General features: G+C 48.3%; 2 protein-coding genes across 3 annotated transcripts in view; both read left to right on the forward strand.

The window, feature by feature from the left end:
* The window catches only part of SRCAP (Snf2 related CREBBP activator protein), a 31,048-nt gene extending 21,564 nt beyond the window's left edge, over positions 1–9,484 (forward strand). For both annotated transcript variants that reach the window (XM_069570750.1, XM_069570751.1), the window contains exons 25-33: positions 1,339–1,604; positions 1,741–1,943; positions 3,712–3,881; positions 4,039–4,235; positions 4,332–4,446; positions 4,657–4,776; positions 5,854–6,048; positions 6,198–6,281; positions 6,391–9,484. In XM_069570750.1, coding sequence (XP_069426851.1) covers positions 1,339–1,604; positions 1,741–1,943; positions 3,712–3,881; positions 4,039–4,235; positions 4,332–4,446; positions 4,657–4,776; positions 5,854–6,048; positions 6,198–6,281; positions 6,391–9,081 — 4,041 coding nt within the window. In that variant the 3' untranslated portion in view covers positions 9,082–9,484. The remainder of the gene's footprint in view (positions 1–1,338; positions 1,605–1,740; positions 1,944–3,711; positions 3,882–4,038; positions 4,236–4,331; positions 4,447–4,656; positions 4,777–5,853; positions 6,049–6,197; positions 6,282–6,390) is intronic.
* Positions 9,485–9,585: 101 nt separating this feature from the next.
* TMEM265 (transmembrane protein 265) lies at positions 9,586–13,168 on the forward strand. Its single transcript, XM_069570758.1, has 3 exons — positions 9,586–10,065; positions 11,104–11,274; positions 12,681–13,168. The coding sequence occupies exons 2-3, from the start codon at positions 11,107–11,109 to the stop codon at positions 12,840–12,842; spliced, it is 330 nt and encodes a 109-aa protein (XP_069426859.1). The 5' UTR covers positions 9,586–10,065; positions 11,104–11,106; the 3' UTR covers positions 12,843–13,168.
* The last annotated feature ends 249 nt before the right edge of the window (positions 13,169–13,417 follow it).

Below are 13,417 nucleotides of genomic sequence, written 5' to 3' on the forward strand. Positions count from 1 at the left end.
TTGCTGGGGTATGGTAACTGTTTGAAGAATTGACAAATTTGTTTTCCAAAGTGGCTGTACCATTTTACATTCCCTAGCACTTGTGGGGGTTCGAGATTCTCTACATCTTTGCCAAAAACTTGTCTGTCTTTTTGATTATATCCATCCTAGTGGGTTTGAAGTGGTGCCTTGTGGTTTTGATTTGCATTTTCCTGATCATTAATGATGTTGAGCATCTTTTCAGAGGTTGTTAGCCATTTGTATATTCTTCTTCAAAGAAATGTCTATTCAGATCCTTTCCCTTTTTTATTTGGGTTATTTTGTTTCTTTCTGTTACTGATATGTAAGATTTCTTTATGTATTCTGGATGCAAGTCCTTTTTCAGATAGATGATTTGCAAATACTGTTTCCTTTGCTACTACTGTTGAAAGCTGGCCTTAATGATTTTTCCCTCTAAGATGCTTTCCTTCCTCACTTAGACCACCAGAAGCCAAGAGGTCAAGCTTAAGATAGCAGTCAGGAAGGGAAATGTGGGACACTGCTTTTTTTCAGGACCATCTTGTAGATTCTAGTCGTCTTCATTATTTGTGCATTCCAGTAGCAGATATTTATTGAGAGCCTACTTTGTGCCAGATAACAAGCTGAATATCAGATGAATACGGTGAGCAAGATCAGATATTTTTCGTGTTATATAGGTCTTACAATTTAGTGGATAGAAGATGTTAAAGAATCATAGCCATGTAAAACTTCGAAGAGTGATAAGTGCTACAAGAGTTAGGTGACTTGATAGCCTGTGAAACTGGAAGCACAAAAGATGGGAAAGGATTGGGTCAGAATCATAGATTTTCTGCCACTGGGAAAAATCTCCCCTCCCCTTTTCTCTCTCAGGGTGATGGTACCTAGATGTCTGGTTAGCTGTTCCCATCCCACCCCATTCCAGTCTAACCTTTGACAGAGACCTGCCATGGATTTGGTTAGCATCCCTGCATCCTGCTCAGCGCTTTGAGGAGGGATTTTAGTCATTGTTTTGGATCTACCACAAGAAGATAAATTAGGGTATTATGGAGTTAAGTGTTTTATGGGAAAATCCACATATCCATTCTATAAGTTGATCGAATATATGGATCTTAATTTTGAGTATTCAGACATTTGCTTTGGTAGCATACACGGAAGATCAGTTTTCTTTCAGAGAAGTCATTTCATTCAATCTGATGAAAAGAATAATTCCCATATTGACAACTTGGGAAAGCTTAAATAGTGTGTTCTTGAATCTTTGGGTTTCCATAAATTATGTTTTAATTCTGGGAGTTACTGCCAGGTTTTCTGTAAGGATGCTGATGACTCTTTCTATGTTTTTAGGACTCTCTGGAGGAAAAGAGGAAGCGGCAGCGGTCTGAACGCCTGGAACGGATTTTCCAACTTAGTGAGGCTCATGGGGCCCTGGCACCTGTGTATGGGACTGAAGTCTTGGATTTCTGTACCCTGCCCCAACCTGTTGCCAGCCCCATCGGCCCTCGTTCTCCTGGCCCCAGCCACCCCACCTTTTGGACTTATACCGAGGCTGCCCGCCAGGCTGTACTGTTTCCCCAGCAACGACTAGACCAGCTGTCAGAAATCATTGAGAGGTTGGCAGGGCTAAGTGCTAATGGGAAATGGGTCTTGGGGCCTCTAAGTGGATATAGTGGTTAGGGCTGTTAAAGGTGCTGACTTCTGGGGCCATTCAGAGTTCCATATTTTCTACAGCTTGGCTTCTTTTTACAGGTTCATCTTTGTCATGCCTCCTGTGGAGGCACCTCCCCCTTCCTTGCACGCCTGCCACCCACCTCCTTGGCTGGCCCCACGTCAGGCAGCCTTCCAAGAGCAATTGGCTCGTGAGCTCTGGCCTCGGGCTCGTCCTCTGCACCGTATTGTGTGTAACATGCGTACCCAGTTTCCTGACTTGAGGCTCATCCAGTATGATTGTGGTGAGTTCACTGGCTAGTGAGGGTCCCTTGATCTCTTTTCTTGTCTTAGTCTCAAGATGGTTATACCAGAGGGATGCTATACATAAAGTTTCTGTGGGTTTCATTAAACATTAGCTGGTCTGTTAGGTTATATTTATGGGTGAGATGAAATGTAGGCCTTATGATGGATTCTTGGCATTTGTAAATTTGACTTTGATGAAAGTTGAAAGTATTTGCTAACTCATTTATTTAGTGATTATTTTGTGACCATCTACTATATTGTGTATCATTTAGGATACAATGGCAAATGAGATAGTACAGCATGGAGTTTTTAGATTTATGGGGAGAGGCGTGTGCTAGTACAGGACTGCACAGTAAATAGTAGATTTAGGGGAATTCCCTGATGGTCCAGTGATTAGGACTCTTTTTACTTTTTTATGGCTTTTACTGCCAAAGGCATGTTCAATCGGTCAGGGAACTAAGATTTTGTAAGCCACATGGCCAAAAAAAAATGTAAATAGTAGATTTTATTTTGGGAAAATAGTTGGATGAGGATCCTTTTCTTTTGGTTAGAATCTTATTATTTAGAAGGAATTTGGCTGCAGGTAATAAAACCAACCAAAGGTGGCTTCAAAATCATTTATTGTTTACCAAGTCAGAAATGCTGAGAAAGATGGTATATAACTGGTTTAGCAGTTTACTGGTGTCTTCATGGACCCAAGACTTTGCCTACCATCCTTAGCTTGTATCTTTTTATTCTCATGGTTATTTCCTTGTGGTATTAAGATGATGTTCCAGGGAGCACACCAGTAATCCAAGCAGAGAGCAAGGGGTTGAGACAAAATACTCCTAGCAACACTTCGATTTTTTTTTTTTCTTCTGGGAAAAAAAAGCCCACCCAGTTGACTTTGATTCAGAATTCATTGACTCAGAACCATATGCCGATCCCTAGAGTAATCACTGACACAGGCAAGTCAAAGAGGAACTGTGGCTTATTTATAATGATTCATCTTCTGGAGTTGGTTTGAGGCATGCCTTCCCTGGGAATCAAGGGATCTCTGCCAGGTGTTCATAGGATTAGTTGGGTTCTGTTAGTCATGAATGATAATAGTGAATAGTTTCTGCTGCAGTTCTGCACAGATACTTCTATAGTAACATAAAATTTGGAGATTTCGTAAATGTTTTAGAACATAAGAAAGGCAGCAGAATTTTTAATAATATGTATTTAGTAGCTATTTTAGTAAAAAATAATTTTATAACATTTGAAACCATTCAGAATAGGTAAAATGAAAGTCTTTGTTGAAAGTGTTTAAACTGACTGAATCAGAAATGTTACAGAAGTTGTTTTCTGCTTGGTAGGTTGAACTAGATAACCTCATAAGATCCTGCGTCAGTGGTCTGATCTTAGTGACCTTCCATTCCCTGTACCCCTTCAAGACATCAGCGGATTTGTTATCTTGTGAATTGCTTTTTTTGTGTTTCAGTTGGCATAACTCAGTGTAGTGCTTGAAGGTCTCTTGCTCATACACCACTAAGGATTTCTTTTTTTACCCCGAGGGGTCTGTATTACCCTTCCCCTAGACTGAAAGAAGTCAGGTCCAAGACAAGAGCAGACTTAAGAGGAAGAACCCTTAAGGGAAGAAAATATATGTTAAATATTTTTGATCCTCTGGGTTAACCAAAACCCTGGCGTAAAACGTTTCTCTCTGAGTACATAGGCTTCCAGTGCTAAGTGTTCTCCTCACTCCAGCTTATAGCTCGTTCCTTGTACCCCTTCATATCTCTTCAGGAAAATTGCAAACGTTGGCAGTGCTTTTGCGACAGCTCAAGGCAGAGGGCCACCGGGTGCTCATTTTCACCCAGATGACCCGAATGCTGGATGTATTGGAGCAGTTTCTCACCTACCATGGCCACCTCTACTTGCGTCTGGATGGGTCAACTAGAGTTGAACAGAGACAGGTAACCCAGGCACCTGCAACCCTTAGAGGCTCGCCTCAGCTCAGTCTCCTTTTCTAGGGCTCAAGAGTCTCATGAGGGGGTCCCACTAAGCCTTGGTCTGTTTTTGGAGATATGTCTCCCAATACTGTTCTTTTTTTTTTTTCCCTTTTTTCTCTAGGCTTTGATGGAACGATTCAATGCAGACAAACGCATATTCTGCTTCATCCTTTCAACTCGGAGTGGGGGTGTGGGCGTGAACCTGACGGGGGCAGACACTGTTGTTTTTTATGACAGCGACTGGAATCCTACCATGGATGCTCAGGCCCAGGATCGCTGTCACCGAATTGGCCAGACCCGAGATGTCCACATATATAGGTGTTGCCTTGTCTCCCCTTACCTTACTTTTCCTTTGCTTATAGGGTTTTATTGATGTATTTGACTGTTTATACATGTCCTTCATCATCTGCCTAGGCTTATCAGTGAACGGACAGTGGAAGAGAACATCCTAAAAAAGGCAAATCAGAAGAGAATGTTGGGAGATATGGCTATTGAGGGAGGCAACTTCACCACAGCCTATTTTAAACAGGTACTAAGATCTTCAGTCTGTGTAGGAGAGAACTGCTGTGTGTATGGGAATTACTGCTGCTTATTATTAGAAAGGATGTTTTGACCCCCACATACCTGCCTTTTCAACCAGTGATGCTTCTGATACCACTGATAGCTACCAGCTTCATAGCTATAGACCTGAGACCAGCATTCCTTTGGCTCTGACACTCTGTGTATGTTCTTTCCAAAGCAGACCATCCGAGAGCTGTTTGATATGCCTCTGGAGGAGCCGTCTGGCTCATCTGTACCCTCTGCCCCTGATGATGAGGAGGAGACTGTGGCCAGCAAGCAGACCCATATCCTGGAGCAGGTGAAAAAAAGAGTGGGCAGGGACTTCCCTGGCAGTCCAGTGATTAAGACTCTATGCTTCCACTGCAGAAGTTCCATCCCTGGTCAGGGAACTGAGATCCTGCCCTGCAGAAAAAGAGTTGACAGTCCCTAGAGAAGAGCTAATGGTTATAGTGTGTGTCATCTTTCAGTCTCTTGAGCCTGTCCAAGGGGAAGGAACTGTTACTATTGCTTCCCAGATTACAGTTCACCTTTGATACTTGTGAGAAGATTGCTTATTGGTTGACCTGATTTCATAGATAGAACCACGGTTCTAGGTCTGAATTCCAGCAGTGCTTCTTAATAGTGTCTGTTAAGCTACATCCATTTAATCCTCTGAGCCTCAATTCCCACTTCTCTGAAATGCTAAATTAGAAGGAAGTAACTGAGGGTTAAATGGCATAGTGGATTAAAAAGTGCTTTGTATATAGTGTAAAACTCTTTTTCCAAACATTAAAGCATACTAGAATCATTTGGAAGGTTTTGAAAAAGATTGATTCCTGGGCCCTGTTTCACAGTCTTTCTACTTAAATCATGATTTTTAAAGGTGAGGTGTTTATAGTTATTTGGAAGTAGACAGATGTTTAGAAACTACAGGTGTGGATTATCATGGAGAAAATTTTCCCTACCAAGTGCATTCCTCTCATGCTCTAGGCTACTTCCCTCAGTGACTTTGGTGTGATCTCTCTGGATATTCATCTCAGGGGAATGATCAGATAGTCTGTTGTCCTGAGGCATCTCAGTGCAAAAAAGAATTGTGGATTATTTGTATTAAAAAAAACTACTGCTTTAAAAAGATATGAGGCTGACTTGAATGGAAAGTAAGTAGAACTTGAGGTCTCAAAAACAGTTACTTTGTCCCTGCTGGGACTCCTGGTTGAATCTGTTCTATCCTATGTGGACTACTGTGTTGCTTTGGTAATTTGGGTGACCCAGAAGAGAGTTGAGTTATGGTGTAAATCTGCTTTGGTGTAAATCTGGCCTCAAACATTTGCCAGAATCAAATCACAGGATGTAAAGAAAGAACTTCTCATGGTGTTTCTTCCCCACACCCTTGTAGGCATTGTGTCGAGCAGAGGATGAAGAGGATATTCGTGCGGCCACCCAGGCCAAGGCTGAGCAGGTGGCTGAGCTTGCAGAATTCAATGAGAATGATGGGTTTCCTGCTGGTGAGGGAGAGGAGGCTGGTCGGCCTGGGGCTGAAGATGAGGAAATGTCCCGGGCTGAGCAGGAAATTGCTGCCCTTGTAGAACAGGTTGGTGTTGGATCCACTAGTTCTCAGCCTTATCCTCCATAGCCCTTTCCTCTGGACTCTGTGAATGTCTGTCTTTGGTGAAAATAATCACGAGTGATGGGCCCTGGGCACCAGGTTGCTATTTTCATCACCACTGCTCTTTCCCACAGCTGACCCCCATTGAGCGCTATGCCATGAAATTCCTGGAAGCCTCCCTGGAGGAGGTGAGCCGAGAGGAGCTCAAGCAGGCAGAAGTGAGTATTTCTTCAGGGTGGGGATAGAAGTGGAAAGTGACTGCTTTCCACCTATTCCTACGTGCTGCTTGCCTCCCTATGACCAGTCCTTGGGCTCTGTTTTTGATAGGAGCAAGTGGAAGCTGCCCGCAAGGACCTGGACCAAGCCAAGGAGGAGGTGTTCCGCCTACCCCAAGAGGAGGAGGAGGGGCCAGGGGCTGGGGATGAGGTTTCCTGTGGGACTGGTGGAGGCAGCCACCGGCGCAGTAAGAAGGCCAAGGCCCCTGAAAGGCCAGGGACTCGCGTCAGTGAGCGTCTTCGTGGAGCCCGGGCTGAAACTCAAGGGGCAAACCACACTCCTGTCACATCCACCCATCATACCCGCAGCACCTCCACACCCCCTCGCTGCAGCCCTGCCAGGGAACGAGTTCCCCGGCCAGCACCTAGGCCTCGACCCCCTCCAGCTTCAGCTCCTGCTGCAATTCCTGCCCCAATCCCTGTTCCAATCTCTGCCCCAATCCCCATTTCCGCCCCAAACCCAGTAACCATGCTTCCTGTCCATATCTTGCCTTCTCCCCCTCTCCCTTCTGCACAGATTCCTCCCTCTTGTTCTTCTGCCTGTACCCCGCCTCCTGCCTGTACTCCTCCACCAGCTCAAACCCCACCTCCAGCCCAAACTTCTCTCTTAACTCCTTCCTCGCCTCTTCTGCTTGGCCTACCTTCTGTGCCCATTTCGCCGCCAGTCACCAACCTCCCCTTGGGCCTGGGGCCTGAGGCAGAGCTGTGTGCACAAGCAATGGCATCTACTGAGTCCCTGGAGCTGGCTGATATGGCCAGTTCCGAGACTTCCCCAGTTACTCTTGTGCCCCCTAAGGATCTGTTGCCAGTTGCTGTTGAGATCCTGCCTGTGTCAGAGAAGAACCTTTCTCTCACCTCTTCTGCACCTAGCCCAACCCTGGCGGCTGGCAGCGTCCCCAACGGTCAAGAGCAGGAGGTGCCCGAGCCTGCCGAGGCGACCATCCTCTCAGTGCTGCCTGATGGTGAGGAAATGCCCACGTGTCTGAGTGAGAGCAGTAGGCTGGAGCTCCCACCCTCAGCAGCATCTGATGAGCTACTTCCAGAGCCACTGGAGACTGATAAGAACTCAGAAGAGCTGGTGGAGGCCCAGACCCCAACCTCTACTCCAGAGAAACCACAGGAACTTGTTTCAGCTGAGGCCACAGCCCCATCAACTTCATCCTCGGCCACCTCCACACCTGAGGGTTCTTCACCAGCCCGGCCCCCTCGGCGTCGCACCAGTGCAGATGTAGAAATTAGGGGTCAAGGGGCTGGTCGGCCAGGGCAGCCTCCAGGTCCCAAAGTGCTTCGCAAGCTGCCAGGACGGCTAGTGACTGTGGTAGAGGAAAAGGAACTGGTGAGGCGACGGCGACAGCAGCGGGGTACTGCCAGCACCCTTGTGCCTGGGGTCTCTGAGACTGGTACCAGCCCGGGAAGCCCATCAGCCCCCAGCATTTCGGGGCCAGAATCCTCACCTCCCACCAGCGGTCCCTGTGAAGTTGCTCCCCCATCCACACTGCCCACTCCAACCCAGCATCCCTTCATAGCTCGCCGTCGCATTGAGCTGGGGGTAACTGGTGGGGGCAGCTCAGAAAATGGAGAAGGGGCACTGCTTGCCATCACCCCTCCTGCTGTGAAACGTCGGAGGGGGAGGCCCCCCAAGAAGAACAGGTCTCCAGCGGATGCTGGGCGAGGGCTGGATGAGGCACCTTCCTCCACCTCTAAGGGAAAAACCAATGGGGCTGACCCAGTCCCTGGGGCTGAGACCCTGATTGTTGCGGAGCCTGTCCTTGCACCCCAGCTTATTCCTGGGCCCCAGCCTCTCGGACCCCAGCCAGTTCACAGACCCGAGCCCATCGTCCTATCACCTGTGGAGAAAAGAAGGCGTGGGCGGCCCCCTAAGGCCCGAGATCTGCCCCTTCCTGGGACCACTTCCTCTCCAGGGGATGGCAACTTAGAGAGCCGGACACAGCCACTCCCGCCGCCACCACCCCTGCCGCCACTCCCGTCACTCCTGTCCTGTCCCGCTGCTGCGGTCGCCAGCACTGTCACCACTCTCACCATTTCAACGTCCCCACCCAAGCGGAAGCGGGGCCGGCCTCCCAAGAATCCACCATCACCTCGGCCCAGCCAGCTCCCTGTCTTGGACCGCGACAGCTCTTCTGTCCTCGAGAGCTGTGGATTGGGGAAGCAGCGGCAAACCCAGGGCCAGGGGGAGAGTGAGGGTAGTTCATCTGATGAGGATGGAAGCCGCCCCCTCACCCGCCTGGCCCGCTTACGTCTTGAAGCAGAGGGAATGCGGGGACGAAAGAGTGAAGGGTCCATGGTGGTGGCTGTAATTCAGGATGACCTGGATTTAGCGGATAGTGGGCCAGGCGGGTTAGAATTGACATCTCCCGTGGTCTCATTAGCTCCAAAACTGCGCTCGACTCGGCTGCGTCCAGGGTCTCTAGTTCCCCCTCTAGAGACTGAGAAGGTGCCTCGCAAACGGGCAGGGGCCCCAGTCGGCAGTGGTCCTGGGCTGGCAAAGCGGACCCGCCTACAGCCCCCAAGTCCCCTGGGGCCTGAGGGTTCAGTAGAGGAGTCTGAGGCCGAAGCCTCAGGTGAGGAGGAGGAAGGGGATGGGACCCCACGGCGCCGGCCTGGCCCCCGCCGGCTTGTTGGGGCCACCACCCAAGGGGACCACCGTATCTTGCGCAGCAGCGCCCCTCCCCACTTGGCTGGTCCTACCATTAGTCACAGAGGCCGCAAGGCCAAGACGTGAGTGGGCTGCCCTCTTCACCTAGGCTTTCTGCCACAGCCCCTCTCTCTCCATGACCAGGCCTGACTCTGTTAACCACTACTTGAAGTCTTTTGAGGGGGAAATCCTCCAGGGAGACATAGGGGCCTTCTCCCTTCTTTCCACCAAAGTAGGGGGTAGGCATCTGGTTGTCATGGAAACGGGGCTCTTCACACATCCCCTTCCCTTCCACCCCACATGGCTGGGCAGTGTTAAGGGTGGCAAGATAGTCTCTGTCCCCACCCCCTTTGTACTTGATGTCCCCAGCTATCTTTCATGGCCCCCCCACCCTTAGGGGAAGGGGGAGGGGCTTCTCTACAATGAGTTTTTTCTTTTTTTTTTTTTTTTTAAGAAGAAAAAAATAATAAACTTAGTTTCTGTATGAGCATCCGCGTAAGGAGGCTTCTGATTTTCTGGTCTGGTGGAGGGTTGGGTGGGAACTTGGGTATCGTTTTTCTCCTCTCTTGCTAAGACCCTAGTACTTGATCTCTAACCCAGAATTGTGTGTCTTTGAGGCAGAAGTCGCCACCCAAGAAGAGGGAAGAATGGCAAATCTGATCTGGTAGGGTACCTTTCCCTAAGGTTTCCGTTTTAAGTCATTCAGATTCGTACTACTCTTCCTTCTGTTCCCTTGGTTCCTGGCCTTCCTTTGGGGCTCTCTGATGCCTCAGACTTTCCCCTGCTTTAATCCCTCTTGCTCAGGTGCTTTCTCCCCCTCTTCAGAAGGCAGGCACCCTACCTCCAGTTACTCCATCCTTTGCCTTCCCTTGCTTTTCCTCCATCTAGCCAGACTGGTTTGAATCAGCCACACCCCCTTCCAGCTTCTGGGGATCTTCAGATGGTGGCTGGCCACCCAGCCCCACCCCTGGGCTTGGCTTGGAGCCCTGAGTCAGCTCCATCTCCACCCAAGCCAAACCAAACCTGAAGCAGAGGCCGAAACTCAAACAGTTCCTCAAGGTCTATAGCCAGGTAAGAGACCCAGTTCATTGTTACGTTTTCTCTGATCTCAATTCACTGGACCCTCTCTCTGTGTTTTTTGATGACTATCTGTGTATACTGAGTCTGAGTTCTTCCCTCACATCCATTCTGCAGCTTTGTGGTACATGGCATTCTTGGCTCTCTGCTTGTCTTCCCTCTCTCATTCATCCTTCCTATCCTTTGTTACTTGTGTTAGAGAACTCCAAATGGTTTCATTCTGTCTAGGGTGTGGGGAATAGTTGGGGGTGAAGGTAAAAAGGGGGTTTGATGCCAGAGCTCTGGGAGCTGGGGAAATAGAGAGATGAGAAATGATTAAGTAGGGCATCATTATGCAGGTTTCTGTGTGGGTTATGAGGTCATTTGGACTCAGTGTTTAACTGATTGTATTGTGTAACCTGGGTTAAAATGGGGAGAGGAGGTGGAAGGGAGTCTGCATAGCAAGGGAGGCTCTGATTTGGGGAGGTGAGGTCTTTCTGGTGTTGAGTTTCCTTAGCTATAGAGACAGCTTAAATGATGTTTTTCCTCTCCTTCCCCAATGTCAGGATAATATTTTCATGTGAAATGACTGATTTCCTTGAGGTGAAGTACAGGGTTTAGGGTGCCATTCTCTGATCCCTCCTTAATATTTGAGGGCAGCCTCTAAGGAACTTCAGGGCCCTTTGAAATACAGTTTAAAATCACTGACTGGGGTAGACTTAGATACCTAGCAGTCTTTTGAGATACTGTGTTTCTCTGCTGCCTCTCAGTGTGTACCTGTCATTTTGCTTTTCCCCACTTGTCAAAACAGTAAGTAATACAGATAATTCTATGTTGACACCACTTTGCCTTTGAAGGCTGGGAACCTTAGGCTGAGGAGAAGATTCCAGACACACATTTCCTCTCTTGCTCACTAGGGGAATTCCCTAGTAAGGCAGCATTCCTGAGAGTTTGGCTAGGCTACAACATGATCAGGGAGAGGGGAAGAGTCTGAGCAAGGCAGGCCGAGAGTTCAGTTGTTGGGCTTACAAGGATCTTGACTATCGCCCACAGGTGATGGAGGACGAGGAGAATGCAGCAGAGAGCCTGGTGTGCAACACGGAAGCTGCTTGTTCTCCATCCCCCATTCGCTGCTGCTGGCTCCGCCTCCGCTGCTTAGCAGCTACTAGCATTATATGTGGCTGCTCTTGCCTGGGAATAGTGGCCCTTGTGTTTGCCATCAAGGTGAGGAATGCAATTCCTGTGGGAGCAGGGGTGTGGATGTAGAAAGGCAGTGGTTCTGTATACCTGATCTGTCTACACTGATGAGTTAATAAGTACCTGCCAGAGCTTGACTGTGGGCCTGGTGCCAGAAATAAGAATAAGACATGGTCCCTGCCATCAAAGGACCCACAGTCTAGCGAAAGAGATGGCTGTGAAAATGGGTAATTATTAATAGCATACAGCTCATCTGTATTATGATAGAGGAAGCACAGGGTATTCTGGGCACCAGGAGGATATATGTATGTGATTGTATGTACGTGTATAAGAGAGAATAGGTGACAGAAAGGCATCCTACAGGTGTGAAAAGAAAGTAATGTTAAAGGATGAGTGAATAAGGATAAAAGGACATCCTATACAAAGGCAACCTGGACGGTTAGTTCAGTATGACTGAACCAGTAAGGAATAGTAAGAGACGAAGCCAGAGGACCCGGATTCCCAGGAGCTTCCAGTGCTGTGTTTGGCAGTTTTAGTTTTATCTGTGAAGTACTAGGGAGAAATGGCAACCCACTCCAGTGTTCTTGCCTGGAGAATCCCAGGGATGGGGGAGCCTGGTGGGTTGCCGTCTATGGGGTCGCACAGAGTCGGACACGACTGAAGTGACTTAGCAGCAGCAGCAGGGAGCCTCTCAAGGATTCTTGCAAAAGAAAATGATATGATCAGATTTGTGTTGCAGTAAGATCCACTCTCAAGGCCTATAAGAGAATGAATTGGAAGGGGCAAGACTCAGGGCCGCTGAGCAGTAATTGGAACAATCTGTAGGTATTCAGAAGAAGCTGTGAAGTTTTAGAATGAGCCTCGCCATTCAAAAACATCTGATAGAAACCGCACATGTACTTTTTGAAAGGCCACACAGGCTAACTTAAATGTCATACTGGCATTTCCTCCATCCCACTTGTATTTTTATCAGAAATTCTTTTCTTATCATCAGAATAATTTGTGGGTTTCATTAGGGCAAAATCATAAAAAGAATCCTTAATGAAAAGATGAGATTAGCCTTTGGGCTAGTGAGAATGGAGTGTTTGATTGGACATGAGTGAAATACTCGTAAGATTGCTCACTGTTTCTTGCCAAGAATTCCAAATTCTGAGTGAAACTGAGATGAGTAGAAAAGGATGAGGAATAAAATGATTAAAAAGTACTTCCCTGTATGTGATCTGAGCTAACAACAGCCATCCTGAAAAGGAGGCAGAGTAAAGTTGGGTACCTTACTTTGCAGCTGAGACATGAGGGAGAGAAACTGGAAAGGAAGGTGGAGTGAATGGGTGTGAGATTCTGAGCCATAATGAGGAGGTAGGATTGGAATGGGGCAGTGGGCATTCTGTGGGGAGAAGCAGGGGGAGAACCTAACCAAAAACCTGCCCCCACAGGCGGAAGAGCGGCATAAGGCAGGCCGGTTGGAGGAGGCAGTGCACTGGGGGGCCCGGGCCTGGAGGTTCATCCTGGCCAGCTTTGCCGTCTGGCTCACTGTCCTCGTTCTGGGCCCCCTGCTCCTATGGCTGGTCTCCTACGCCATCGCACAGGCTGAGTGACCCTGGGTGGCCTTTGCTGAGAGTCAGCCGAGACATCCTGGATCCTCCAATGCAGTATTGTGAGGGTCTGGTGCCAACAGTGGTTACTTCCTGGCTGGAAGGATGGTGCCTCTCTCAAAGGGCTTTGGAAGAGCTCTTTAGCCTTTTCTAAAAGGCAGCAGCTGAGACTGATGAGGGGAGGTCAGCCTGCTCTGTTCTTTCAGTGCCCACCAACCCTTATTCCCCCCAATCTACTCCATCCTAGGGGCCTCTAGGAGGGGAGGTTGAAGACCAGGCCTGATTTTATTAGTATTTGTTTTGTAATAAAAATCTTTTTAGTGGTGAAATGTTCCTGTCTAATTGTTGCTCCCCTGCTTTTCCCTGGGCCCTTGGTGAGAGCCAGACTGAACATGTGATCATGGTGGAAGCCTGCCTCTCCCCTTACCTAGGAGTTTCAAGAGGAGGAAAGGATCCTCCCACCTCCCCCAACTTTTTCCTTCTTCTAGAAGTCTCCCTTCTTGAAAAGCCCCACACTTCTCTCTTACCTATCAACAGACTGTGAGGCCAGAAAGCAAGAGTTGTAGCAGCAGCTGCTG

The sequence above is a fragment of the Ovis canadensis genome, chromosome 24, assembly GCF_042477335.2.
Source record: "Ovis canadensis isolate MfBH-ARS-UI-01 breed Bighorn chromosome 24, ARS-UI_OviCan_v2, whole genome shotgun sequence".
Taxonomy (NCBI): Eukaryota; Metazoa; Chordata; class Mammalia; order Artiodactyla; family Bovidae; genus Ovis; species Ovis canadensis.

Coding starts and splice junctions, on each gene's coding strand:
- TMEM265 (XM_069570758.1), top strand. CDS start 11,107: ATGGAGGACGAGGAGAATGCAGCAGAGAGCCTGGTGTGCAACACGGAA. Junction 11,275..12,680: donor CCCTTGTGTTTGCCATCAAG/GTGAGGAATGCA, acceptor CTGCCCCCACAG/GCGGAAGAGCGGCATAAGGC.